The sequence below is a fragment of the Erpetoichthys calabaricus genome, chromosome 8 (assembly GCF_900747795.2).
Source record: "Erpetoichthys calabaricus chromosome 8, fErpCal1.3, whole genome shotgun sequence".
Classification (NCBI taxonomy): domain Eukaryota; kingdom Metazoa; phylum Chordata; class Cladistia; order Polypteriformes; family Polypteridae; genus Erpetoichthys; species Erpetoichthys calabaricus.
Window position 1 is genome coordinate 196,517,135 of NC_041401.2, and position 25,555 is coordinate 196,542,689.

The 25,555-nt window shown below is 45.8% G+C and overlaps 1 protein-coding gene across 1 annotated transcript; it reads left to right on the forward strand.

Moving 5' to 3' along the window:
- Positions 1-1,628: 1,628 nt before the first annotated feature.
- On the forward strand, positions 1,629-25,230 carry si:dkey-91i10.3 (cytochrome P450). Its single transcript, XM_051930331.1, is given in 10 exon segments — positions 1,629-1,993; positions 6,108-6,298; positions 7,631-7,827; positions 10,689-10,886; positions 16,353-16,516; positions 17,803-17,969; positions 18,050-18,086; positions 18,088-18,137; positions 20,855-21,059; positions 21,955-25,230. Coding segments are annotated over 10 exon segments (1,581 nt in total). The 5' UTR covers positions 1,629-1,738; the 3' UTR covers positions 22,072-25,230.
- The last annotated feature ends 325 nt before the right edge of the window (positions 25,231-25,555 follow it).

Here is a 25,555-nt window from a genome sequence, read left to right on the forward strand (position 1 = left end):
GCAGCCTTGTGACGAGAACGGGCCATTGTGCCCATCAAAGCTCACCAGTCCTGTCCACTGAACTCTTCCAGAATGACATCAAGTCAACTTCTGGAGGTCCCTAAAGTCCTCCTGACCACCACACTACTTGGTCACTTACTCCATCTGTCTGTGGGTCTCTGTTTTCTAATGTTTGTGAGAGATTTCCCCTGAACACATTCCCAACTGTGTCCGCGTTTTCTTGTTCAGCTCTTTTTAAATTCCCGTCCTTTATCCACTGGGCTAATGCCCTTTAAAATTTGAAACACTTCAATTGTGTCACCTTGTAATCTGCATTTACTTAAAATGAAAAGTTTCAACTCCTTTAACCTCCTTCGCATGTAACGCCAAGCATGACTCGGGCTTGGAATCCCACACGAGAACGGTTCACCGCGGCTCAGACTCGGGGTGTCGTGTAAGGAGCAGCTTTACGTTTTTCAGTCTGGAGGGTACTCTGCTGCCATCTAGTGAAGGAAATGACCTCATGATTGCAAAAGTCCTGAATATTTGTGTGTTTTGCCACACCTTAAGGTGGCTCATCAATATTCATGAGTGGGGCGGAGCCTCCAATGAAAAGTCATAAGGGCAGTTTTAGAGCAAGCTGAACCACGGGCAAGGCACCATATCAAACACGGATTGATATGAAAGGCACTGCAAGTTCTTGTTTGTCATGCTGGCACTGCAGGGTGTTTCATGTTGGTCAGAATTTCACTGGACTCTGTGACGTGTCACATTACGACTTCTAAATGCCCAAAGTAAGGAGACTGTGGACGATTGTGGGTTCGCTTCCCGGTTCCTCCCTGTGTGGATAGCGCTTTGAGTACTGAGAAAAGCACTATATAAATGTAATGAATTATTATTATTATTATTAAAGACGTGCCAGTCACCTTCATTGGTGATTCCAAGTTGGCCTCGTTGTCCTGCCCAGGATTGGTGCCCATTAAAAGTCTTTGAGAAAGCTGTGCTTGTTTCTGTTAATGCCAGGGGTCGTAGCCCAGTGCTGTCTCAGGGTGTTCCTTCCTGATGTGACAGTGGAAGGTAAAGTTGGTTATGATTTGGTAAGACTTGGGTTCAATTTCTCACAATCTTTGAGACTTTTCAGGTAACTTTTTTTGAACCGGAGAATCCAGAGGTTTCAAGGTTAGGGGCCACGTCTGAGTAGTGTGAACTGCAGGGGGCGCTCCATCTCAAGACACCCCAGAATTCAACCGAAATGAGTTAATGGACAAGCCCTCGCTGTCCTGTGGGGTTCCAGGCAGTTGCCTTTCCTCTGAATGAATGAAGCTGTTCCTATAATAATAATATTGAATACTTTTCATATTACAGCGCGTTTAAAATGCGTTTCCAGTTTAATTTACATTTTTATTCATTTATGTTTATAAACTTTCAATCTCTTGTGTGACGTCTGCAGCCGTGCCGATCTCTCCGTTCAGTTTTCCTAGTTTATTGGTTACGCTTTCATGCTTTTTTTTTTCACGATCTCTTACTGACACATTAAAGGCCCTCAGAGACACAAATTCCAGGAATGTGGGATCGTAGGTCGCAACACTTCGGAAGGAGGCGGGCGCATCCGTCGTGACGTCGAAAAGGGGGCGTGCCGTCTTCTCTTGCCGCCGCTAAATTAAAGCCGCACTTCTGGCTACCTGCTCATAGAGAACAGCCCACCGTCTGATTCGCCCGTTGATGATCTATCGATCGGTCAATCAGTCGATCGATCGCCATGCTCCTTACGTCGTTCCACCGGGCAGCAGCCAGAGCGCCGCTTAAGGCGTGCAGGACTGCAATCTGGACGCAGCAATATAAGCGCACCTCTTCTTCTTCAGCCAGCACCTCTTCTTCTTCTGCCGCTACCTCAACCGTTCTGTCGGACAGGACATCATTCAAGAGCATCGAAGAATTGAACGGCCCGAGCTTTCCGACGTCGTTATACTGGTTTTTCATCAAAGGCTATTTTGATAAAGTGCACCAGTTGCAGGTAAGTGCCCCTCCGCCCGAAAAGAAACGGCCGCGTGTTTATCTCCTGATCTCCGCTTCCTCGTGACAAAGTACGGAAACCAGAACAGAATGAAGATTGGCAAATGCCGACGGAAAACGCTTGAAATGGGACCAGGAGCCTTCCGTGGGGCTGGAGGGCGGCGCAGTGTTTAGAGGCGAATTGTGTCTCACAGCACCAAAGTCAGGAATTGCAAGGGGGGGGGGGGGGGGGTGTGCCTGTCATAAGCCATTTTTAAACTGTTTGTGGACTGGAGGTGAGTTCCCTGTGTTGGTGGGGTCCCTTGAAGTTTAGCATGACTTGATTCATTCCTGATCGACTAGAGTATCTCTTGAGGTTTAGCGCAGTTCGATTCATTCATGAGTGATGTAAGGTTTGGGGCTGCGGGGGGTCCCCTTGACAGTAAACAACTCAAATGATTGATAATTAAATCAAATAGAGGCTTCTGAATTGGGCAGCAAGACCCCTGTAGCTTTGCCCCCAGGTGCCTCAGATGTTGTTAAGTGTAAAGAAATAAATCATAAGAGCTCAAGTAGTCCGCCATTGTTATCCCGTTTGGTTTCCTTGTAATGGCGCAGGCTGTTAGTTGCTCACCCAACATTTTGTAGGCTTTTCTTGTCCGTGTAATGTTTAATGAGCCTGCTCTTTTCTGCCCGCCCTCCCGCGTTTTATGGCACTATGTAAATAAAGACTGATTGGGTATTTTGCCCTCCCATCCCTGCTTTTCTCAATCTGCCTTTTTCTAGTCAGGTTCACATCCTGGCTTCAATGTCTCCAAAATGTTAAAGCCCACCCTGGACCTGATGTCTAAAGCAGGGAGACCACTGAAGGCAAGAACCCTCGCTGGATCAGATGGAAGCAGACCTTCAGGCTTCAGGGGGTCATTTAACGAGGTTCAGTCCTCCCCATGCCATGCTGTTACTAATTCAGCAGCCATACTACCTGCAAGTCGGAACAAGTAAACCACCTGAAGCTAAGCATGTTGGCCAGACGACCAGCCAGGAAGAGCTTGGGTTGCTTCTGGAAGAGGTGCCGGCGAGGCCAGCAGGGGGCGCCTATCATGTGGTTTGTGCGTGGATCCCAATACCCCAGTGACATGGGGACAGTGGGCTGTAAAGGGCACATTTAAAGTCTTTGGGGTGTGGGAGGCACACAATGGAACATACATCTGAGGTCCTGACTTTCTGTGGTCATTAAAGATCCCTGGGCATCCTTTGGGAAGTGTAGGGTGTACCCTGATGTCCCAGCTAAATTGTCCACCCGACTTGTCCATTCTGTGCTTTGAGTAGTTTAGAGTGGTGCTATATAAATGTCATTGGTTATTATTCATTTTTATTGGATTCTTAGGACTTTTATCATACCGCACTCCCTCTAGTATTTCCGATGCCCTCCCTTACCCTTTTGGAGTGAAAGGGGACTTGAGGGTTAGAGACGAGGCCACCAGAGTTCAAGTGAAACGCCACCAGCTGTTTGCCTAATGGGTTAAGCACACAAAGTCACTGAGGGGCAGAGCCTGTCAGTCTGGGACATCAATGCCCACCATATATCTGGGACGAGCTGCTTGGAGAGGCCGGTCCCTCAGGGCTTTGGGAAGGGAAGGCACCTCAGAGAGAATGGTGGGGTTCAATGAAAATGTTCAGCTTCTGGGGTGCCAGGGTGGTATTATTGTGGGAAAAAGGGAAGACAAACACACACACAGCCCGACACAGACGTACACACGATCACGACACTTCTAAACTGGATTTGATGCTCAGTGGGTTATCTTTACTGTTTTTATTAAAGAGGGCAGCATGGTGGCACAGTGGTTAGCACTGCTGCCTGATGGATCTCGCATACTGGGCCAGCTGATATCTGTTTCCAGGCGGCGGTTTGACTGAACTCTGAACATGTGACACTAAGACTGCTGTAAAATAGATAGATATGAAAGGCACTATACTAGATGGATACTTAGGAAAGGCACAGTATAATAGAGAGGGAGGAACCTAGGAAAGGCGCTATATGTTAGATAAGCAGAAAAGTCAGAAAGGCACCATGTTTTTTTTATGGATATGGAAGGTGCTATATAGTGAATATATATTAAAGGCACTACAGCTTAGATCGATAAGTAGATGAATTAGAAATGCAGCACATAATAGAGAGATATGAAAGGCATTATATAATAAATAGATGGATAATTTGGAAAGGCAGTTTATTCTATATTGATATGAAAGGTATTGTATATAATAGATAGTTAAGTACCTAGGAAGGGGATGATGTAATAGATAAGTAGATAGATGGAAAAGGCGCTATATACTACAATACTACATAGATGAATACTTAGGAAAGACATCATATATTGGATAGATAGGTAGATAACATAAAAGATAGATATGAAAGCACTATAAACTAGATAGAAGGATACTTAGAAATGGCACAATATAATAGATAAGTAGATAAGTTGGAAAGGCACCATATAATAGATATGAAAGATATATCCTAGGAACAAGGAGAAGTAGTATATTATCAATAGATAGATAGTGTGGGACATGGCCGGCCTTTTATCCTGGCCAATACTCCCAGGCCACCAGGTGGAGCCCTTCATGCAACATAGAGGTGCCCCGAGTTCCAGCAGGGCATCGTGGACAGTGGAGTTTTTCATCACAGCCCTGCTGGATACCAGGGGAACCTCCAGGGGACGCTACAGGAAGGTCCAGAGACTATTATGTGCCCTATAACCCAGAAGTACATCGTAGTCATAGCAACAGGAAGAATGACGTGCTTCCGAGGTGAAGAAGAAGAGTTTTTATATGACCCGGAAGTGTTCCTAGTCACATGGACAGAGAGGGCGAAACACTTCCGGGTCAAGGACTATAAAAGGACTATGGGAAATCCCAGACATCGAGCTGAGCTGGGTGGAAGGGTGGCAACGCGTCTGGGAGTGTGGAGGATTGTATTGATTGATTTTTGGTGATTTATGAGTATTGTGGAGTGGAGGGTGCTTTGTGCACGTTATTGTTCAAATGAAAATAATATCTGGACTTTTACCTGGTGTCTAGAGTCTAGTCAGAGGGTTCAAGAGGACGATAGCGCCCTCTATCTGTCACAATAGATAGATAGATATGGTGCCTTCTCTATCTATCTATCTATCTATCTATCTATCTATCTATCTATCTATCCGACAGAGCGGCTGGGGGCCAAGGGGAGGGGGATATGGGCGGACCCTCGTCATTCACGCGTCAGTCACACGCCAGGCTCCGTTGGAGTCGGTCTGACGTGGCTTTGACGAGACAGTTTTAATCCCTCGCATTCCTCTAATCGTGACGGACATGCCCTTTCAATTCAAGAGATTAGAGTTCCCGGTAAGAAGACCCCGGGGCAGACATTGAAGCTGGCAGGGGTTGATCTGAGCTCAACAGGCTTCTCGCAGGGTCAGCTTTACGTCACTTTCTCCCGGGTGAGTTCCCCAAGGAACCTATGTGTCCTCACCTCTGATAGCAAAACCAAAAATATCGTATATCAAGATGCCCTCGGATACGTAAGCTATCGATATAAATTCTTCTCATTACAAATTACATTTTTACATTTTTTTTTATTGATTTTTAAAGTTTGTCCTGTTTCACTACTATGTGGGCGGAGCCATGAGGGACAGCTAGTAACAGATCAGAGGATGAAGAGTAAAGGCACTATATAGTAGATAGACAGATAGATCCCTGGGAGAGGCCCAATGTAATTCCTAGATAAGCAGGTAGATGGCCAAGCCCCATATAACAGGTGGACATGTAAGGCACTACACACTCTCTGCCGACATGCTGCGTCTCCATTAGAGCTCCACTGGACCTGAGGTGAGTGCAGCTCTGGCCTTCTGTGTGAGTTTTTGGAGGTCTGATCTCCTTTCAGTGTTAAAGCACTGACATTCATCCACTAGTTCTGGCATTAAACAACCATTTCTGCTGTGATTTTGGTGCTGGGGCTTCTTTACGCCTCACAGCAGAATGCTAACCACTGCACCGCCATGCCCCCCTATGGAGATTAAAGAACAAGTGAGCCTGTGATGTGTGTGTGGGACAGGATCAGTAAGTAGTGAAGAATCAAACATCTGCTCTGCTCTCTTTGACAGATTGAACACAAGAAGATCTACGGCCCAATCTGGAAATCCAAGTATGGCCCCCTCGTGGTGGTCAACGTGGCATCAGCAGAACTGATAGAACAAGTGATCAGACAAGAAGGCAAATACCCAATCCGGACAGACATGCCGCACTGGAGGGGATATCGGGAACTGCGCAAGCAGGCATACGGACCCCTGACTGAGTAAGTGCCAGTTGACTGTCCGCCTGTCTAAGCCGGTGACACCCACACACAGCCCCAGTGAGGACAGTGTGAGGGGTCATCAAATTTAGGCGACTTGAAAAAAAAAAGAAAAATGGCAAAAGAAATTGCTAAGTGTGCTGCTGCAGCGTCTGAGAAACTGATGTGAGCAAGAAGATGTCAAAAAAAAAATGAAATGTCGCATTTTTGAACGGGCATATAAGTCAGGGTCTGATTTTATGATCAATTTTTCGGGTTTCAAGACCCGACTTAAACGTGAGTACATACGGTAATCAATAAATAATGAAAAATAACTAAACAAACTACAACCATCCCAGCCCGGCTCCCTTTACGGCGATTATACAATTAACACAAATTACTAACAAAAACCACAAAGTCCATGAAAAACAGCAAATGACCAAACAAAGTGATGAAGAGTCCAGAGATGAACTCGCTGTGTGTGAACGTAAAGATCAGGCCTACCGCTATGTCCGGATGAGATGAGGACGTGTGAATTGGAGTCAGGAGCGCTCCTTCCTTCCTTCCTTCCTTTCTTCGCAGGATGACAACAAATCCTCAGAAAGTCCTCACGCAGCACAAAGACCCCAGACAGTCCACACACCCAAAACAGGAGACAAGAATGCACAAATAACAAAACGGGACAGCAAACCGACGGGTCACTCCAGACACGCAAGACTTTTTGTTTCTTCTCAGTAGAACTGGCCCTCTTTTTAAATGTCCCGCCAGCCTCCTTGTCCCCAGCAGCCCCTGCACCCTCAGCAGACGACCAATCAGAGCCACTGCAGGGACTGCTGGGAGTTGAAGTTTCATTCCCCAGTGGCACCGCTACACGTTACAGTTCTCTCTTTGCCCATTAAATATTTTCACAGCGGCTTTTTCTAACCGTCATGTTCTTCTTGCTGACTCTCTTCTCACTCCTTTTGCTTTAAACTTTCAATATTCCACAAGCTGCTCTTAACACAAAGAGATAATAAACGAGTGGCGCGGACCCTCGTCGGTTCGTCTTTACTGCAAGTCCCTTTATATTTCTTCTCTTTTTTTCAAGCCAGCAGGAAGGCCTGTGGGATTTTTTAAAGGAGATGTGCCATGTTGGCATCTGCTCTTCATGATCTCTCTACACATCTGTCTACTCGTTAATTATGGTGGAAATCCTTCATGGTTCAATCAGGGTGATGCCCGCCTCTTATATGGCTTTGCTGCTTTTTAAGGTCACTTCCTTTGAGCTTGCCATTGTTTGTGGGCACCTGAAGGGTCTGCAGAAATAATAACTGCTAACATCTTTAAGTACGATGCCAACTTTCTTCATCATTTCAGAATGGGGCCTGAATGGCAGCGGATCCGGAGCATCCTGAACCCCAAAATGCTCAAGCCGAAGCACGTCTCCACTTTTTCTCCTGCCATTAACCTCGTGGTGACGGACTTCATCCAGAAGATCGGCTGGCTGAGAGAAAAAGAGAACGGGCTTATGGTCAGAGACATGGCGAGCGAGCTTTACAAGTTTGCCTTTGAAGGTAGGCTGCTGCGTATGTGGCTGCAGAAGATGGGTGAATGGGTGGCAAAATGGTGGGCAGTACGATGGTGCATTGGGTTAGCATATAGATCCTGTGTAGACCCTGCTTTAGTCTCAAGCTGAGGGGCCTCCTGGGCTCTCCCTGAGTCCAGAGCTCAGAAAGTCCATGCGGTTGGCGAACACTGAGTTCTGAGTGATGACTGGATGGTTTCTGCCCTTTCTTACTATTGCACTACCAAAGATAAAAATAAAAAGACAGGTGGGGGCAAATGAGAAAAGAGGACCGTGAAATGAACGTCAATGAAAATGAAGTCCAAAACATCAGAAGACATCAAAGCTGATGCTATTTTTTTGCTTAGGAATTGTCCAAAGAAAGAGGACAATAGTGATAAGGAGCCACCAGTTTTAAATACCAATGCGACTGATGAGCTCAACCAGCAGGCCTCCCTGTACCCGCCGTTAGTGACGAGTGCCACTCAGAGCAAAGTGGCCGTCACAGCAGGAGGAAGAATCATCAGCATTTTACTATTGGGATGACACTTGCAACATATGAGATACGATTGGCTCCATTTCTTCAGTTTGTCCTGTTGGAACAGAGGCAGGTGAATTGGCGTAATCGAGGTCACACAGTGGTGACAGTAGCGGGATATGAATCCACAGCTGCAGGGTCTGAAGTCCTTAGCCGTATCCACTACATGGAAAGGGCTGCCTGCTACGCGATTAATACGCAACTTATTAATAAAACACAATCAGAGTAACAGTCAGCGCAATACAATTGTGTCACGATACAAGTCCAGTAAAATGTACTGCAATTTTTAAATAGATTCATATAAAAGGCACTATATAATAGATAGATAGATGTGAAAGGCACTATATAATAGATAGAGTGAGTGAAAGGCACTATATGGTAGATAGATAGATAGATAGATGTGTAAGGCACTATATAATAGATAGATAGATAGATAGATAGATAGATAGATAGATAGATAGATAGATAGATAGATAGATAGATAGATAGATAGATAGATAGATGAATTTGAAAGGCACTATATAATAGAGTAAAGAAGTTCCCGTCACATTTTACGTGCAGAGATGCTGTTAACCTTCCTTATTAAACACAACTGTGAGTTCTTCTGTTGATTTTCTACGATTTGACGAGGTGTTTTATGCCAGGCATACATTGTGCAAGTTTTAAGCCTGATTTGCAGTCACAACTGATTTTTCGAAGTCGACCCTTATTTCAGCTTCATCAGCCATCGTTTCATGCGCAGTATGAGAGACGTTATTGCATCTTACGATTGGGGTGTCGCACGATATGTCAGAAATGAAGTTGGCTGTCTTGAAATGTCAGCAGCCTCACGAGTCGATTTTCTGATGTCGCTATAAAATTTAACTGTGCGTGAATCGCAGTATACTTTGAGTATTGCCGTTGTTGACTGTTCACATAAGTAAGCACCCTGCTGGCACTGCCCACATTACATGCATTTGCATGTCTGTTTGAATCACAGCCATTTATATCCACTTTCCACGCCACATTTTCTGTTTCTTTTCCGAGGACTGTTGGCAGTCAGCCTGGTTGTTTCTTTGGACTCTGTAAATTAACAAACACAACTTAAAATTCTAGGTCACTGGAGGTGGGCTTAGGCCATTCCACAAGCTTCAGGCAGCAGGCTGGTGCTAGCCCTGGACAGGATGGCAGTTCACTGTAGGGCACTTCTTACCGAACAGATAAAATAAAGTTTGAGCTTGTAGTGCAAAGCTGGCAGCAGTCTAAAGATCAGATGATGACAGGAGGCCTGCAAGTTAACATGTTGGCACAGAAGTCAGCGCTGATAATGAAATACAGGGGCTGGCAGGTGCCATGAGGTCATCCTGCTCAGCCCTGATAAAGAAAGAATTCAGGCAAAAGTTCAAGGCTGCCAACTTTGTGAAGAACAATGAACAGAAAATCCGAGTGCAGAACCTGATGTGAAACACAGCTGGGATGATAGCTACCATCAGACAGTGGGTTTTTATTGTTTATAGCGCCTTATACAAAGCCAACAAAAACAATGAACAGGATAACGAGATACAGGATAATAGACGTCAATGCCACGAAGAGTCCAGTAAAGGGACAAACTGATTTGAACCTATCTATCTATCTATCTATCTATCTATCTATCTATCTATCTACTATATAGTGCCTTTCACATCTATCTATCTATTATTGAGAGCCATTGAGACTCTTCTGTCTGTCTCTATTGTATAGTGCCTTTCACCTCCATTTGTTATATAGTGTTTTTCAGGCCCATCTCCCTATTTATCAATCTGTCTATTATAGAGTATTCAGACTCACCTGTCTCTCTTATTCAGTGCCCTTCATATCAATCATTCTGCGCTATATAGTGCCTTTCAGACCTCTGTATACACTTTCTGTGGTGCCTTTCAGACTCATCTCTCTTATTGGCCTAATATGAAGTGCTCTTCAGAGCCAGCTCTCTGTCTGTCTGTCTGTCCCTATGATTTAGTGCCCTTCAGGTCTCTGTCCTCCCAGTCTGTTTGTCACCTGGGAGTGTTCTAAGGTTGAGCTCTCAAGACCGCTAGTGAAATTGATTAAGGGGGTCCAGCTGTGGCAGACAGAGGATGCTGAATGTTTGTGTGTTTCTCCGTGGTGGTGGTGGCAGTGGTGACGGTGACGTCCGGGTTTGCATGTTCTTGAATGGGATTGTAAACAGAACAGAGTGAAGGTGCCGGCCATGTGGAGCGTGGCTGTGGACATCGATTGGTGTGTCCCTGCAGGTGAGAAGCTCTTGTTGCTGAATACTCGAGCCCAGACCACCATGGTCATGTCCGCCTTGCTCTGACTGTTTTTTTTCCTTTAAGGCATTTGCTATGTTCTGTTTGAGACCAGGATGGGCTGCCTAGAAAAAATCATCCCGCAGGAGACGCAGCAGTTCATTGACTCGGTGGGAGAAATGTTCCGACTGTCCCCAATACTCGTACTCTTCCCCAAGTCTGTCTGGCCGTACCTTCCCTTCTGGAAGAGCTTTGTGGCGACGTGGGATCATCTGTTCAAAGTCGGTGAGTCACTAGCAGGTTCCATCCATCCATCCATTAATTTCCCAAATTCATTGATCCGGGGTCAAGTCGAGGCTGGCGCTGATCCCAGCAAGCATTGGGCACAATGGCAGGAAGAATCCCTGGGAAGGGTGCCAGTTCACCACAACCAGACCTTTTCTAGAACTTATATTGGCATTAAGGTCCATAGTGAACATTTCAGTGTCCCAAATCCAATGGAGTCGAGGTGCACCATTCCTTGTGAGTGGGCTGCATATCAAGGTCTGAGCCCACTCACAGTGGTCAAGTCTGCCAGTTTAGAGTTTGTGTTTTGTCACTGGACTCACCTAACCATCTGATCCCAATGCTGGATAAGCCAGTTTGAAAGTGGGTGGAATTAACCTTCTTATATGGCCACTGTCGCCCCCTAGAGGCGATCTTGAGTAATACAGAAGAACGATTCAAGCAGACATATAGAGCGCCTCCCAGTGGTGTTTTCTGTGTTTAAATAAAACTGTGGGTTCAGTCCTCGACCAGTACATCATGGAATGTTCATGAAGCAGAAAGAAGAAATCGGTTGTGAGGTGACTGGACAGGGAGGGCACCGTGAAGAGTTCCCATCTTCAGGTCCATGACTGCCCCATTGGTACACAATATGGTGACAATTACAATGTAGGAATAGTGGAGGAACCTCAGGATGTTAGAAGTGCAGTTGTGGGCAACAGGGGGTGTTGTAGGGCATAGTGATGAACCGTATCAAGGTCTGACACAAAGGGTGGTGCAGTGGTTTGAGCTGATGACTCTCCCATCCAGCGCCCGGGGTTCAAATACCCGCCTCAGCATTTGTTGGTGTGGTTTGCATGTTCTACCCACGTCACTGTGGCATTTCCACTGGAGCTCAGGTTTTCCTCCCACATCATCAAAGATGCAAAGGTTTGGTCCACTGACAAGTCCAAACTGGCTTGGTGTGTGTGCGTCAATATGGGGGGGGGGGGGTCCTGCCCTGCATCCCCTGAGCCAAAAAATTAGAAAGAATACGGGGGATTGCATTCGGAAAGTAGAAGGAATACCACCAGGCCCGAAGGGCAGACATTTAGAGAGATAAGACGATGGCAGTGGGCATCTCTGGTCGGTGGGTTAGAAACATCCTGGTGGGACTGGTAGTAGCAGGAGGGTTCTGTGCAATCTGATTGGCTCTTTGCTGTTGCCATGGTTCTAATTTGTGGTGAGACTTCCATTAGCTTTCTTTCATCACAGAAGACCCAAATATTATTATGGTTTTTGGATTAAAAACTTATTTTAAAGATGTCATTAATAATTTTGCATTGGTTTCGACATTTTAATGGCACCGCCATTTTGGGGCAGTTGTTTGTACATTAGTGGGACACACAAAGACGAGCACAGCCTGTGACGTCACCAACGTGACGTGTCACCTGTTTTTCTTTCAAGATTGTGAACAGGCCCTCAGTTCTGTGTAATGAGTTCCCTTGGAACCCTCACCCCAATTCTTCGACTTTTGACTTTGCGGTTCACAGTTTGGTTTCCATGACAGGCTCCTTAATTCCCAGTTTCGACCTTCGCTTTCATATCTTCTGGTCAGTTTATTATTTTTTTTCCTGCGCCAGTTACATTCTGCAGGACAGCAGCAATTGGCTGAACCTGAGAGGCTACCAGGCAGGTGCTCTTTTGCTCAGGGTTGTAGAACTTTCTAGAGCCATCGCCCTAGAGCTCCCTCTGCTGGTTCTAAATGTTCCCTCAGCAGTGATCCCCCACCCATCCGTTAAAGGGTCTGGCACACAAGTGTTGTGGGTGGGTGTGTGCTGAAAATCACGAAACTCCAATCGAGCCTCGACCCGATCTCAAGAAGCAGGCCCCAGGCCTGCACAGGCTCAACAAGAAAGGGTTAGGCTTATCAAAAGAGGGGAAAAGTAAAACCCCTGGCCCAAATAACAAAATAATGTTCTTTTATATTTAACTCTTTCAGGGCTGATGTCGACTTCTGTCAAAAGGAGGAGTTGACGATGGTAATCAAATATAAACTGTGACAAAACCAACCGTTATCTTTAAGTTGGACTCTTGTTGCTAGAAGGAAAGTTAGCTTCATTGGTTTGACCGAGGTTTCCTGGGCTTGTGTGAGTAGCAAGGTGCAAACAAGAGCACTGACATAATGGCGAGAGATCAAAGCGAATGCGTAAAGCAAAATACTCCGTGGACGAAGCTTTGCATATTATTTCTGAACTCTATGACTTGCTAGACTCCGATTTTGATACAAGTGATCGAAAACGAATGTGAGGTTCCAGCTAATCATGGTGCTGAACAGGTTCATGTAGGCTGACACACCTATGTCAATGTTCGCCAGGAGGACTGCCACTTAGCAATGGTAAGAGGTAGAAACCAGACTGCAATGCACTGCAGACCGCGACCACTGCTGCTGCTGCCCCAGCCACGCGAAGACAGCCTGGCAGCATGCCTGCCGCACATTCTTGGCAAACTGGCAGCCGCAGCATGCAGCAACAGATGTTTAATGTTGATTACTGTGTGAAACCATTGCTTTTCAGAAACAATGTTTTTTTGGGAAAATTATTCAGCCCTCAAAGAGTTAAAGATTTAATTACACAAAAGAATATTCAAAAGCGGGTGGCATGGTGGCGCAGTGGTAGCTCTGCTGCCTTGCAGTAAGGAGACCCGTCTGGGTTCGCTTCCCAGGTCCTCTCTGCGTGGAGTTTGCATGTCCTCCCCGTGTCTGCGTGGGTTTCCTCCCACAATCCAAAGACATGCAGGTTAGGTGGATTGGCGATTCTAAATTGGCCATAGTGTGTGCTTGGTGTGTGTGTGCCCTGTGGTGGGCTGGCACCCTGCCCAGTATTGGTTCCTGCCTTGTGCCCTGTGTTGGCTGGGATTGGCTCCAGCAGACCCCCGTGACCCTAGTGTTCAGATTCAGCGGGTTGTAAAGGATGTCGAAGGATCTATTTTGAGGAAATCAACCAGGAGATGGTCACACGAGGCGGAAATCGTAGTCAGACGAAAACAAGTCAAAGCCAGAAAAGTGGCAAACGAGAAGACAACCAAAGCACGAAGTCGAGAATCTGAGGTCGGGGTCAAGAGGCGAAAACGATGGCTGATCTGAGGGCCTACTGGGATTGGGAACTAAGTACACTGGGATTCACGGGCAGGGAGTTTAATCCAGCAAGGGATAAAGTATGAGGTGACCACCGCCGTACAGTCATGTGAAAAAGTAAATGCACCCCATGAAATGTGTTTTTAAACCTATGTGGACATATCAGGATTTGATCTTCATTACAGCCGTGTCAATAGATAAAGAAGATATGATATAACAAACATCAGGTAAAGGTACATTTTGAGGTCCTTTGTGTCATTTCATTTAACATTAAGGCAAATTTCAAGTCCGTCCCTCCATTTATCACCACCTCAAATGTCTCAAATTCGAATCAGATGGGAAGAGTTAGAACATTGTTAGAGAGGACCTCATCTGAACGGGTCCTCTCACTTAAATCAGATATGTCGTTTGGTCTGAAGTGTGTTATCACCATACCTGACTGAATGGGCTCTCTGAGGCCTTCACAAAGAAGGTTCTAGAAGCCTAGGAGTCTGGGAAGGACGTTATAAAGACCTCCAAGCAATTAGAAATCTACCATTCCACCATCCAGCAAATCATTTACAAGGGGGGATTTCAAACCACTTGTCCAGGTCATGCTGCCCCAGCAGGTTCAGCCCAACAGCAGAAACACGAGATGGCAAAAGAAATCTCAAAGAAGACTACCCAGGTAGCCATCATTGTCATCAAAGTGCCTGAGCCCACCATTAGAAGGTGTCTGCACAAATGACATCTACTGTACATGGGGGGTCTGCTGGAGGAAACTGGAAAGAGCATCAGAGCGAGGCTCACGTGTGTCCAAGAAAGACCAAGACGAGGCAAGTTATCTGGCCACAGGCACAGGAAGACATGTTTGGTGAAACCTAAAGAGAGCATCTGACCAGCAGAATCTGATAGCAGTTCTTCTGGTTTGGGGGCCGCTTTGCTGTGTCAGGGCCTGGGCAGCTCTCCAGCACAGAATCCACAAGGAATTCTTCATTGAACCAGACGTTGCTTGAGGGACCATCTGTTAGAAGGTTGTGACATCACAATGACCCCAAACATACCAGGGAATCCACCAGGGAAGGTGCTGGAAAGGAAGAAAATGAGGGTCCTGGAATGGCCAAGCCAAAGCCTGGAACTGAATCCCATTGAGGTACTATGGGGGGATTTGAAATGGACCGGGCACACGAGACACCCCTCAAGCTGCATGGAGGAGCAGGAAGAACTTTCTGCCAGTCGATGTCAGAGAGGAAATGGCGACTTGAGGGGGCAATGCCAGCTATTATAGCCAAGGGAGGGGGGAATTTGCTACTACCACAGATGGAAACGGCGTATCAGTTCATTTTTTGATGAGTGAATTATTGCAAAGTTGAATTTTTATTCTTTTTCTCAGTTTTATTACCATTGTCTGTAGATAAATGGAGATGAAATCGTTATGCATCCACATACGTGAAAAAAGAAAAAAAACATTTCACGGGGTGTACTTACTTTTTCACGTGAATGTACTTACTGTGGCGTAATCGATGCGGCGATCGTAGTCACATGACACACAAAGCTACGTCATATTGACAAAGAAAGAAAACAGAAATGAAATTAAAGAAGATCAAATGATCCAATAAATGGATTCTACAGGGTAAAAAAAAAAAGTAAAATAACCCAAAATATGCACATGAAACGTATTCGTTTTTCCAATGTCTAAAATGCAAACCAGTCTGTAATTCAATAACAAAAGCCAAATGTCAAAGAAAATAAGAGAAGAAAACACAACAGTCGAGAACCACAAACCAGCGCAGAGCCCAAACACACAAACTGCAGACGACGCTGTCATTTGGGGTCTGCTGGGCTCCTAAATAGCACTGGGGGTGGAGTCTATAGCTGTAGTGGGAGGTGGCCCCGCCCCTTCAGTTCAACACACGCTGCCCAAGGCGCAAGCGTTATTAGCATAATTTAAATAAAGTTTTCTTTGAGAAATGAATAACAAGACAAATGTAATCAATCACAATAGTAATGAAGTGCGGTGGGTTGGCACCCTGCCCGGGCTTGATTCCTGCCTTGTGCCCTGTGTTGGCTGGGATTGGCTCCAGCAGACCCCCGTGACCCTGTGTTCGGATTCAATGGGTTGGAAAATGGATGGATGGATAGTAATGAAAGAAAATTTAAAAAATTGGGGGTTAAGGGTTTCCACGGTGGATCATCTCTTTCCCTCTCCTCTGATTATCTAAAACTAATAGTCAGGGATGAAACCCTGGCACCACACCATGACGGGGTGCCTCCTCATAATAACCAATGGCAGTGGGCCAGACCCCGAACACAAGACCCCGCTTTCTGAATGACAGGCCGGCCCGTGTAGTTGCCATCTGAAAAGTCTTTCTCTTCCCTTCTGGTTTCCCCAGCTAAAAGGCTGATCGACACTAAGGTGGTGGAAATTAAGGAGAAGATGGAGAAAGGCGAGGAGGTGGAGGGTGAATATCTCACTCACCTTCTCATTAGCCAGAAGATGAGCGTCGACGAGATCCTGGGAAGCATCACCGAGCTGCTCTTGGCCGGGGTCGACACGGTAAGCTCTCTGTCTTACTGCTCATTGAAATGGTGGTTTGGCGCTACAAAGAAATCCAAATGATTTGTGGGTGGGTTACGTTCCTGGAAATCCCTGTGGAGATGAAACCACCGATACTGAAGGATTGATTCTGTAGGTGCTTACAGGAGGCCGACTCGAGGGGAGGACCGGTGGAGGGGATGGGGTCGGGTGGGCACATCATCCCTTCACTTCCACCCCTTGAGGCTCAGTAATGATCCTTCTGCAGGTTCACCTTGTTGTGACTTTATTGTCAAGTTCCATCATCTTCGAGTGAGTGCAGAAGGTCTGATCCAAAGACCTCACTAAACCATCCGGCCGGTAGAAGTGCCGGGCAGTGTGTATTATTCAGTGACCTCCCGGTGTCCATCACGATTGCCTCTCGGCGACAGGTAGACACATTGATTTGTTCAGAGTTGCCTGCATGCAGCCCCAGATATCCAAGAGCATCAGAGACCTGTTATTGCTCCATCTTACGTATCACTGCCATTCGATGGGCCTCTCTGAATTTTTTTACTGGTGCGCTTGGTCTTAATAAGGCACAAGTAGGCCACGAGTGTCATGAAGTGAGCTGCATTTTTATAATAGCAGATAAGCAAAACCACAGAAATGGAATCCGCAGATAATGAGGATTCACTGTATCTCCTTCCAGGAGTCTGATGATGATGATGGTGGCTTTGTAGGCCTGCAGCTGCTTTTTCAACAAACGTTCGTTTGTTCCACATACCTGCAAGGGGACTTCTGTTTACTGCACAGTACATTTGAACAATGACGATATGTAGAGCTCTTTACATCTTCAATGGTGGCCAATACTGAACAACGGCAGCATCTTCCCCTCATTGGTCAGGAGTCCTGCCAACATGATGTCGGCAAGACCTAAAGAGAATGAGTGTGAGAAATGTTAGACATAAAGGAAAGTCTCTGAGGAGCAGCAGCTTGTTGAGCCGTTTCGGTCATCTTAGAAGTTAGTCCTCTTTTTTGTCTCCTGCATGATGTAGTGATACTGTGCTGGATGTCCCTTAACGTATCGATCAGCAAGCTGTTTTCTCCTTCCCTCTGTCACTCACCATTTCCTTCCTTTCTTTTGTCTTCAAATGGTTGTGATGTTCAAAAAAGCCAACGTCCAGATACACAACTATGTACCTGATTGGACAAGACACTCGGCCGTCACAGCCTAAGTCTACAGGTGGAGGAGTTGGCAAAGACCAAAAAGATGTCATTGTGGGGGGCAAGTCTGATGGCTCATCTGCTCTTTGATACTTCCACAGACCTCCAATACCATTTCATGGGCCCTGTACCATATGGCCCGGGAGCCAACCATTCAGGAGAAGCTTTGCGATGAGGTCAACAGGGTTTGTCCCGAAGGTCAGATACCGCAAGCTGAAGATCTCGCCAAGATGCCGTGGTTAAAGGCCATCGTTAAAGAAACTCTGCGGTAAGTCGCACTGCTTGTTGTGCTTCAATCCAATGCAATGTAATTGTGTAATTGAAAATGCTCCTCTGGCTTTCCTTTAGGTTGTATCCCGTGGTGCCAGGAAACGCCCGGGTTGTTCCCGGAAAATGAAACAGTGGTCGGTGATTACTATTTCCCTAAAAAGGTACAGTGAACGACTTGGGGAGCAGGGGGGCTTTAAAAAACAAGCACATCCTATGAAAAAAACAGGCAGCCCCCTTGAGTGGAATTTCTCGTTTTTTTTATTACGATCATCCTATCGTTTTCCTTGTGTATGTTATTCTTCCATTGCGTGGTGTCCTAAACTCTATATTTGTAAATTTAAATGTGTAAATCGATCACTGACCCATGTACATATGCATGTGTTGTGCGGGGTGCTGCAGGACTCGGGGGTACCAAGGCCACTCCAGTGTGCTGTACGTCCCCTGTGTGAGCGCCGTGTCTGAATTCATTCGCTGTGGGTGTCCGACTCCGTTAAGGTTGTGTCCGGTCAACACTCCCACTTGTGGTTTTCATGGACAGGATATCACGGTGGGTGTCCACTTAGTGGAGACCAAGGGCAGCAGATGATGTGGTCCTCTTTGTCTCATCTACTGAGTGTGAAGCGGCTGGGATGAGGATCAGCACCTCTAGCTCTGAGGTCATGGTTCTGTCTCAGTAAAGAGTGGACAGCTCACGCCATGTGGCGGGGGGACAACTGCCCTTAATGGAAGGGTTCTGTATCTCAGGACCTTGTTCATGAGTGGTGGATAAAGGGAACATAAAATCGACAACCGGTTCAGAGTGGCGACAGCCGATCCACAGATGCCATACCGGTCTGTGGTGAGGCTACAGGCAAAAATCGCTGTCCTCACCTGTGGTCGTGATCTGTGGGTAATGACCATAAAAAGATATCACGAGTCCAAGCAGCAGGGACTGTGGTGTCTTCACAAGGTGGCTGGGCTGAGAAGCTCAACGATTTGGGGGAGTCTCGGAGTAGCCAGTCAGATCAAGAGTAGCCAATTGAGGTGGTTTGAGCATTTGGTAAGGAAGCCCCCCTCAGTGCTGCACTGGGCCCAGAGCCTACTGCAGACCTACAGCACACTTGGGGGGATTCTGTCTCTTGGCTGACTTGGGAATTTCCCAGGAAGAGCTGGAATCTGAAGTTGGGGATGGAAAAGTCTGAGCTGACCTGCTTGGAACCTCAGCAGGAAAAGCGGGTGAGAAGATGTGATGAGATGAGATGTCTAGCATAAGAGTAACTTGCATCATCAATAAACGTAACCGGCAGAATAAGTGTAGTCAGAAATCACGAGAGTCGAAAACCAGGAGATCTACCACTGGCACCAAATCCAAATCGAAAGTCAAAAATCAAAGTCAAAGTGTTGAGCACAAGTTGAAAATGGAATTAGCACAATTAGGAAAACGGGGTGTGAGAAGCACAGAAATGACTTACTGAAGGGTGTTTAGAATCCGCAAACTCGGATGAGGAAATGCTCAAATCTGCCACCTTTTAACCCGTCACGCCATTACTCGGAGGACACGCCCTCTGACATCACGGCGTGGTCCTAACAACAGGATGGCAAAACTGGCAGTGGTGTAAATAATCCAAATGGTGGCAAGAACAGCCCAAATAAATGAACAACACAAAAAGTCAGATGACGAACACAAAACTGATGGCAGACTCAGGATCAGCGGCTAAAAAAAAAACAAAATTAGTGTTCAGACCCACAAAAAGGCGACAAGAAACCAACAACAACATGAACTAACTTGTGAATTTCCTATTGGGATTAATAAAGTATCTATCTATCTATCTATCTATCTATCTATCTATCTATCTATCTATCTATCTATCTATCTATCTATCTATCTATCTATCTATCTATCTATCTATCTATCTATCTATCTATCTATCTATTATATAGTGCCTTTCATGTCTATCTATCTATCTATCTATCTATCTATCTATCTATCTATCTATCTATCTATCTATCTATCTATCTATCTATCTATCTATCTATCTGTCTATCTATTATATAGTGCCTTTCATGTCTATCTATCTATCTATCTATCTATCTATCTATCTATCTATCTATCTATCTATCTATCTATATAGTGCCTTTCATGTCTATCTATCTATCTATCTATCTATCTATCTATCTATCTATCTATCTATCTATCTATCTATCTATCTATCTATCTATCTATCTATCTATCCATAAGAGCAATGGCTGGCATTGCAATGAAGGCCCCATCCTAGATCGTGGATTCTTCCAAACATCTCCTGGGGCTGTAAGAATGTTCAGGGTTAGGCGCCCGTTTAAATGTCCTCCATGCTTAGCGCTTTGTCTACAATGTTGTCTTTTCCATCTCTCAGTTTTTCCTCCATATTCTTTCATGGCAGGACCAAATGTTAAAGTCAAAACCAACAGTTGGGTCACAGCACCACCTAATGTGAGTGTGTGTCTGTGCGTTTTATTAGTGAAGCCATCATCTGTAGAAATGAATGAACAGAACCAAAGTGCCATAGTGGGTTTGGCCAAATTACAAATTCAGTTAGTGCCACTTCTATCAAAACAGAATCCATTTGATGGGATCATAAATTCCACTTCCTGCTGCTTTGGTGTTGCCCGTGGAGCTGACTGGATACCATCCCCTGTGTTTGGGTACAGCAAGCAGGTGAAGCCTGAAGGTTGGCTTGAGCTGAGTAGAGGATGGCCCCACCCTGAGGGTCTTGCTCGAGTGGGCTGTAGCTCCTCCCATTTATGCTCATTAAAATCAGCTAATCCACTTGACCCCGCCCCCCTGCTCTACTGTACTTTACACATGTCTCTATATTAGGGGGCCAGCCTGACGTAAATCCTCTGCTCCTCTCTTTGCTCTCACAGGACTCTGTTTCACCTCTGCCATTACGCCGTGTCCTACGAAGAGGAGCACTTCCCTGATCCCCCAGCCTTCCTGCCTGAGCGCTGGCTCCGGGGTGGAGACAAGATGAAGCAGCACCCCTTCAGCTCCATTCCCTTCGGCTTTGGCATTCGTGCCTGTCTGGGCAAGAGAGTGGCAGAGCTGGAGATGTACTGCCTGCTGTCCCGGGTAAGTGTGGGCAAACAACAAAAAAAAGTTGTATGAGACCCAGGTGGGATATATAGTGCCTTTCATGTATAAATTCCACCCGGGGGGTAAACATTAACATTATACAAAGATATTGTCTGTTTCTACCTGCATTATTATCAATCTTTAATTTAATATTGTTTTTTGTATCAGTATGCTGCTGCTGGAGAATGTGAATTTCCCCTTGGGATTAATAAAGTATCTATCTATCTATCTATCTATCTATCTATCTATCTATCTATCTATCTATCTATCTATCTATCTATCTATCTATCTATCTATCTATCTATCTATCTATCTATCTATCTATCTATCTATCTATCTATCTATCTATCATTATATAGTGCCTTTTAATCTATCTATCTATCTATCTATCTATCTATCTTGACTTTAGTATCTAGTTGTCCAGCTATCTATGGTATGTAGCATCTTTTATTGGGTATCCATAGTGCTTACTGTCTTCTTTTCTATCTGCCTATCTATGGTGAAAGTGCTTTACTTACAGTATATATCTGTATAGCGCCTTTCATTAATATCTACCTGTCTGTATATAGAGTCTAGTGAGACATGAGCACCTTCAGTTCTTTTAGCTCTGGCATATTTTACTTTTTTTATCTATCTATGGTATATAGCACCTTCATATCATTACATCCATCCATCCATCCATTTTCCAACCCGCTGAATCTGAACACAGGGTCACGGGGGTCTGCTGGAGCCAATCCCAGCCAACACAGGGCACAAGGCCGGAACCAATCCCGGACAGGGTGCCAACCCACCGCAGGACACACACACACACCAAGCACACACTAGGGCCAATTTAGGAATATCATTAAATTCCGCAGTAAATCTAAAGCCACATCTCTTTTGTCTTTTGCAGCTCATCAGGCACTTTGAGGTGAGGCCTGACCCTTCTGGACTCAGTGTGGAAGCAAAGACCAGGACGCTGTTGGTTCCCAGTTCTCCCATCAACCTGCAGTTCTTGGACCGCCAATAGCCATGAATGAGGCCGCCCACCTTCCTCCTTTCTTTTGATTCCTGGGCAGACAAAGCTGCAAATGGAGGGTTTCACAGCTGATAATCCATCGATTCAGGACTCGTAATTCTTTTTCTTGCTAGTGATGTCCTTCAGCCATCAGTTTCTTGCACTTGTCCGTCTGTCCCACTAGCAGTGTGGTCAGGGCAGGTGCACTGCCGAGATGGACACCCTTTTCATTAGATGGGTGGGTGGACAGCATGAATAAGCAGACTTAACACAGAGGACATCGAGGTGGGGGCCCAAGCCTCCTTCGTTCAGTGGTTTCTTAGTCCCGCCAAGGTAGCTCGGATACGAGGCAGTCATGTGATCTGCTTGTGCTCATTTCTCATTGTGGTCGTCATCATGGCTGACCCTCACTCTTTTGGACTGCCCTGGTTTGAAGTTTCAGCCACTGAACGTATTCTCTTTCTGGTTGAGGCTCATTGATGTTCTGGTAACACAATTATGAATGTGGACCCCCTTCAGTTTCGTCATCTCCTGCTGTTAGCTCTCTAATCCTCAAAGAGAAGCCCAGCATAAAGGCAGAAGAAGAGCAGAAGTGCAAACATAAGCAGTGCTGGGTTGACAAAGATCAGAAGGGTCCTGTCCTTCCTTTCTGGATCCCTAAGCGATACCCTAATTTGAGGGCCCCGCCAACTTCACTTCATAAGCACATTTCAAGGACAATCAGGATGAGGGGGCCCCCACAGATCCTCGGGTCTCCAAGAGGTCACTTAGATTGTTTTCACTAAGAGAAGACCCCACTGTGAAGAGTCTTACAGTGGCAGCATGCAAGACATTGATAAGCAGCCATTCCTACCACAGGCATTGATTTTAACGAGGTGGCAGCCATTGGGGGTAACTGGAGGAGAAGTCATGGACTTGGTAAAAAGAAAGTGGAGCCCCAGTTTGGTGAAAGGACCAAAGAAGAGGTCTGTGTTAAGCCTCAGAATGTGGACAAGAGAGAACCTGAACAGAGGGCACCACATACAGCAGGCGGATATACGTAAAATGGACCAATGGAAGGGCGACCCTCCGTCTTAGAAACCAAGCCGAGAAACCAATTTTGTTGCAATTTCATTTTCTCTCCAACTTAATAAATGTATTTCGGTGGCGTTCTAATGGTTTCCTAGAATTCTGAGGCAAGTAGATTTCATTTTGCATTTTCAAATCGATTTTGACTTGCTGGATTTGTTTTGTTGCCTCACTTGTTTATTTTACATTCTGCCACACCATTCTTGGTGGATTATGTGTGTTATGAAGCTGCAGAAAAAAATGTCCAAAAAGGGGGTACAAGAGCACCTCAAAAATATCATAAAAAAACAGGACTTAACTAATCTGCCTCAGAAATAGGCCTCATCCCCAGGAAGCCTCACCCTAAACTCAAAATGGCAGGCTTCAAGGCCTGCACAGGCCCCAAGTGGGACTCATACTTTTAAAAGTTCAAAACTACTTTTATACTGCAGTGGACCGGCATCACAAAGCATTTCAGTTTGCAGATCTGCACTGTGGTGGGCTGCCATTGGTCAGTCATGAACCTGCAACCTCTGATTGAGAGGAGAGTTCCTCACAGCTAATAGGAGGACTCCTAGTCTTGGCCAGACAGAAGCACTTCTGAACACTGCAAGTGGGGCACTCCATGGTGACATTAACGGAGCTCGAGCTCTCCTTTAGTCCCCAAAGCGTCTGTGCAGTGCCACCACTACGCTCCACCCATCCACAGTGCAAATCCTATCTTCGTCGACAGCTGCCATGGCAGGGGGCACTCACATCACACATCATCTCAGTTTGAGGATTTTCATTGTGGTCGGTTGTGAACCTGCAATGTCTGCCTCAGAAGCAGGTTCCATACAGCGTGAGCTCAGAAACTTGTGATTACTCACCCAAAATGGCCTTTGTTTGGAGCTTCAGCCCGTTGTTGGCTTTGTTTCTAAGAAGTTCAATTCTTCTCATGCAGATCCGTGCCAACGTCAACTTGGTCCCAGCCAGAACTTCACTGAGATCTCCCACATACACATGCAGAAGCCACCCAGAGCTGTCAAGCGTGGACTCCACTTTCCGCTTTCTGTGGATTTGGTCCAAGTGGTCTGGTGTCCTTCTTCATCCATAAGATGGAAGCTTATGATATTTAGGACTTTAGACTGGGCCAATGTGATTGACTCCTTCCAGGGGTGTCTCCAGATGTGCTTGTGTGGAGAACTGGGCACTGGGTGAGCGGTGACTTCAACATGTCCATGAGAACACTTGGCTCTCCTTAGGAGGCTGAACACGAGGACATGTGTGGTCTCCAAACAATGGGGAATGAGCTCGAGCAAACTGAAAGGAGCGGGCATCCGAGACACGGTGTATAGGTGGTGTGTGGGGACCTAATTCCCTAATCCAGATCTTCCAAATTCTCATAGGCATCGATCACAAAGAGCCAGCAGAATTCTTTGAACTTAACAGTGAATCACATCCTGGAGAACACCAGCAGATATTTAGGGAAAGTGCATTTAGGACTGAAACCAGCAGAACAAAACACCAAGTCCTGGAGTTGAAGCAGAAACCCTGAGAACCTTCAAGAAGAATCTATAGGGGACATTGGGACAACTGAACTAAAAAACAAGGGGTCTGCTCTAGTTTGTTAAATCTCTTATGTGGGCACAGAATCGGCTCAGACACAGCAACACGGAGTTAAGGGAGGAGAACCATCTCAGAATTCAGGGATGTTCAAGGTGGTGTCCTGCAGGGGGCAGTGTTAGACCACTTCACTTATTAATACATAAATGAGCTGATGAGAACTTTAAGAACAAGAAGACACCAAACTGGAGGAAGGGACAGAGGGACTTGGACAGCACAGAGGAAGAGCAGATCTGTGGACAAAGAAGTTGACTGTAAGCAAACGTAAAGGACAACATGGAGGAAGTGGGAAGGTGGGGTCTCAGTACACAATGGGAGGTCTGAAACCAGAAAGTACCCGTTATGAGAAGGACCTGGGAGTCATAGTGGACTGGACTCTACCTACATCAGGGCAGTGGACAGAAAGCTATAGGGTGTTGGGTTATATAGCGCCCTGATGTGTGGAGTACAAGTCGGTGAGGTTATCCTTAAGCTGTATGATTAAGTTTCACATAAAGTCAATTGGGATTTTCTAACGTCTTCAATGCTACTTTTTAAGACCTTCTATTGCTGCCATTTTGGCCAACTCTAGAAAGAGCCCTCTTGGTTCTAAACCTCTTTCACTTCATAATTATTGACACCAGACTGAAAGCTCTCATCACTAGAAGTATTCGGACCCTTATATCAGTACTCTGTAGAAGCCCCTTTGGTAAAAATTCCATCTTCAAGTCTTCTTGAGTAAGTCCCTAGTCATCTTCCGGTTCCTCCACAGATGTTCTATATTCGACTCAATCTGGGCTTTGCCTAGGCCACCAAGGATACTCAGAGACTTGTCCCCACGTCACTTTTGTCTTGTCTGTATGGG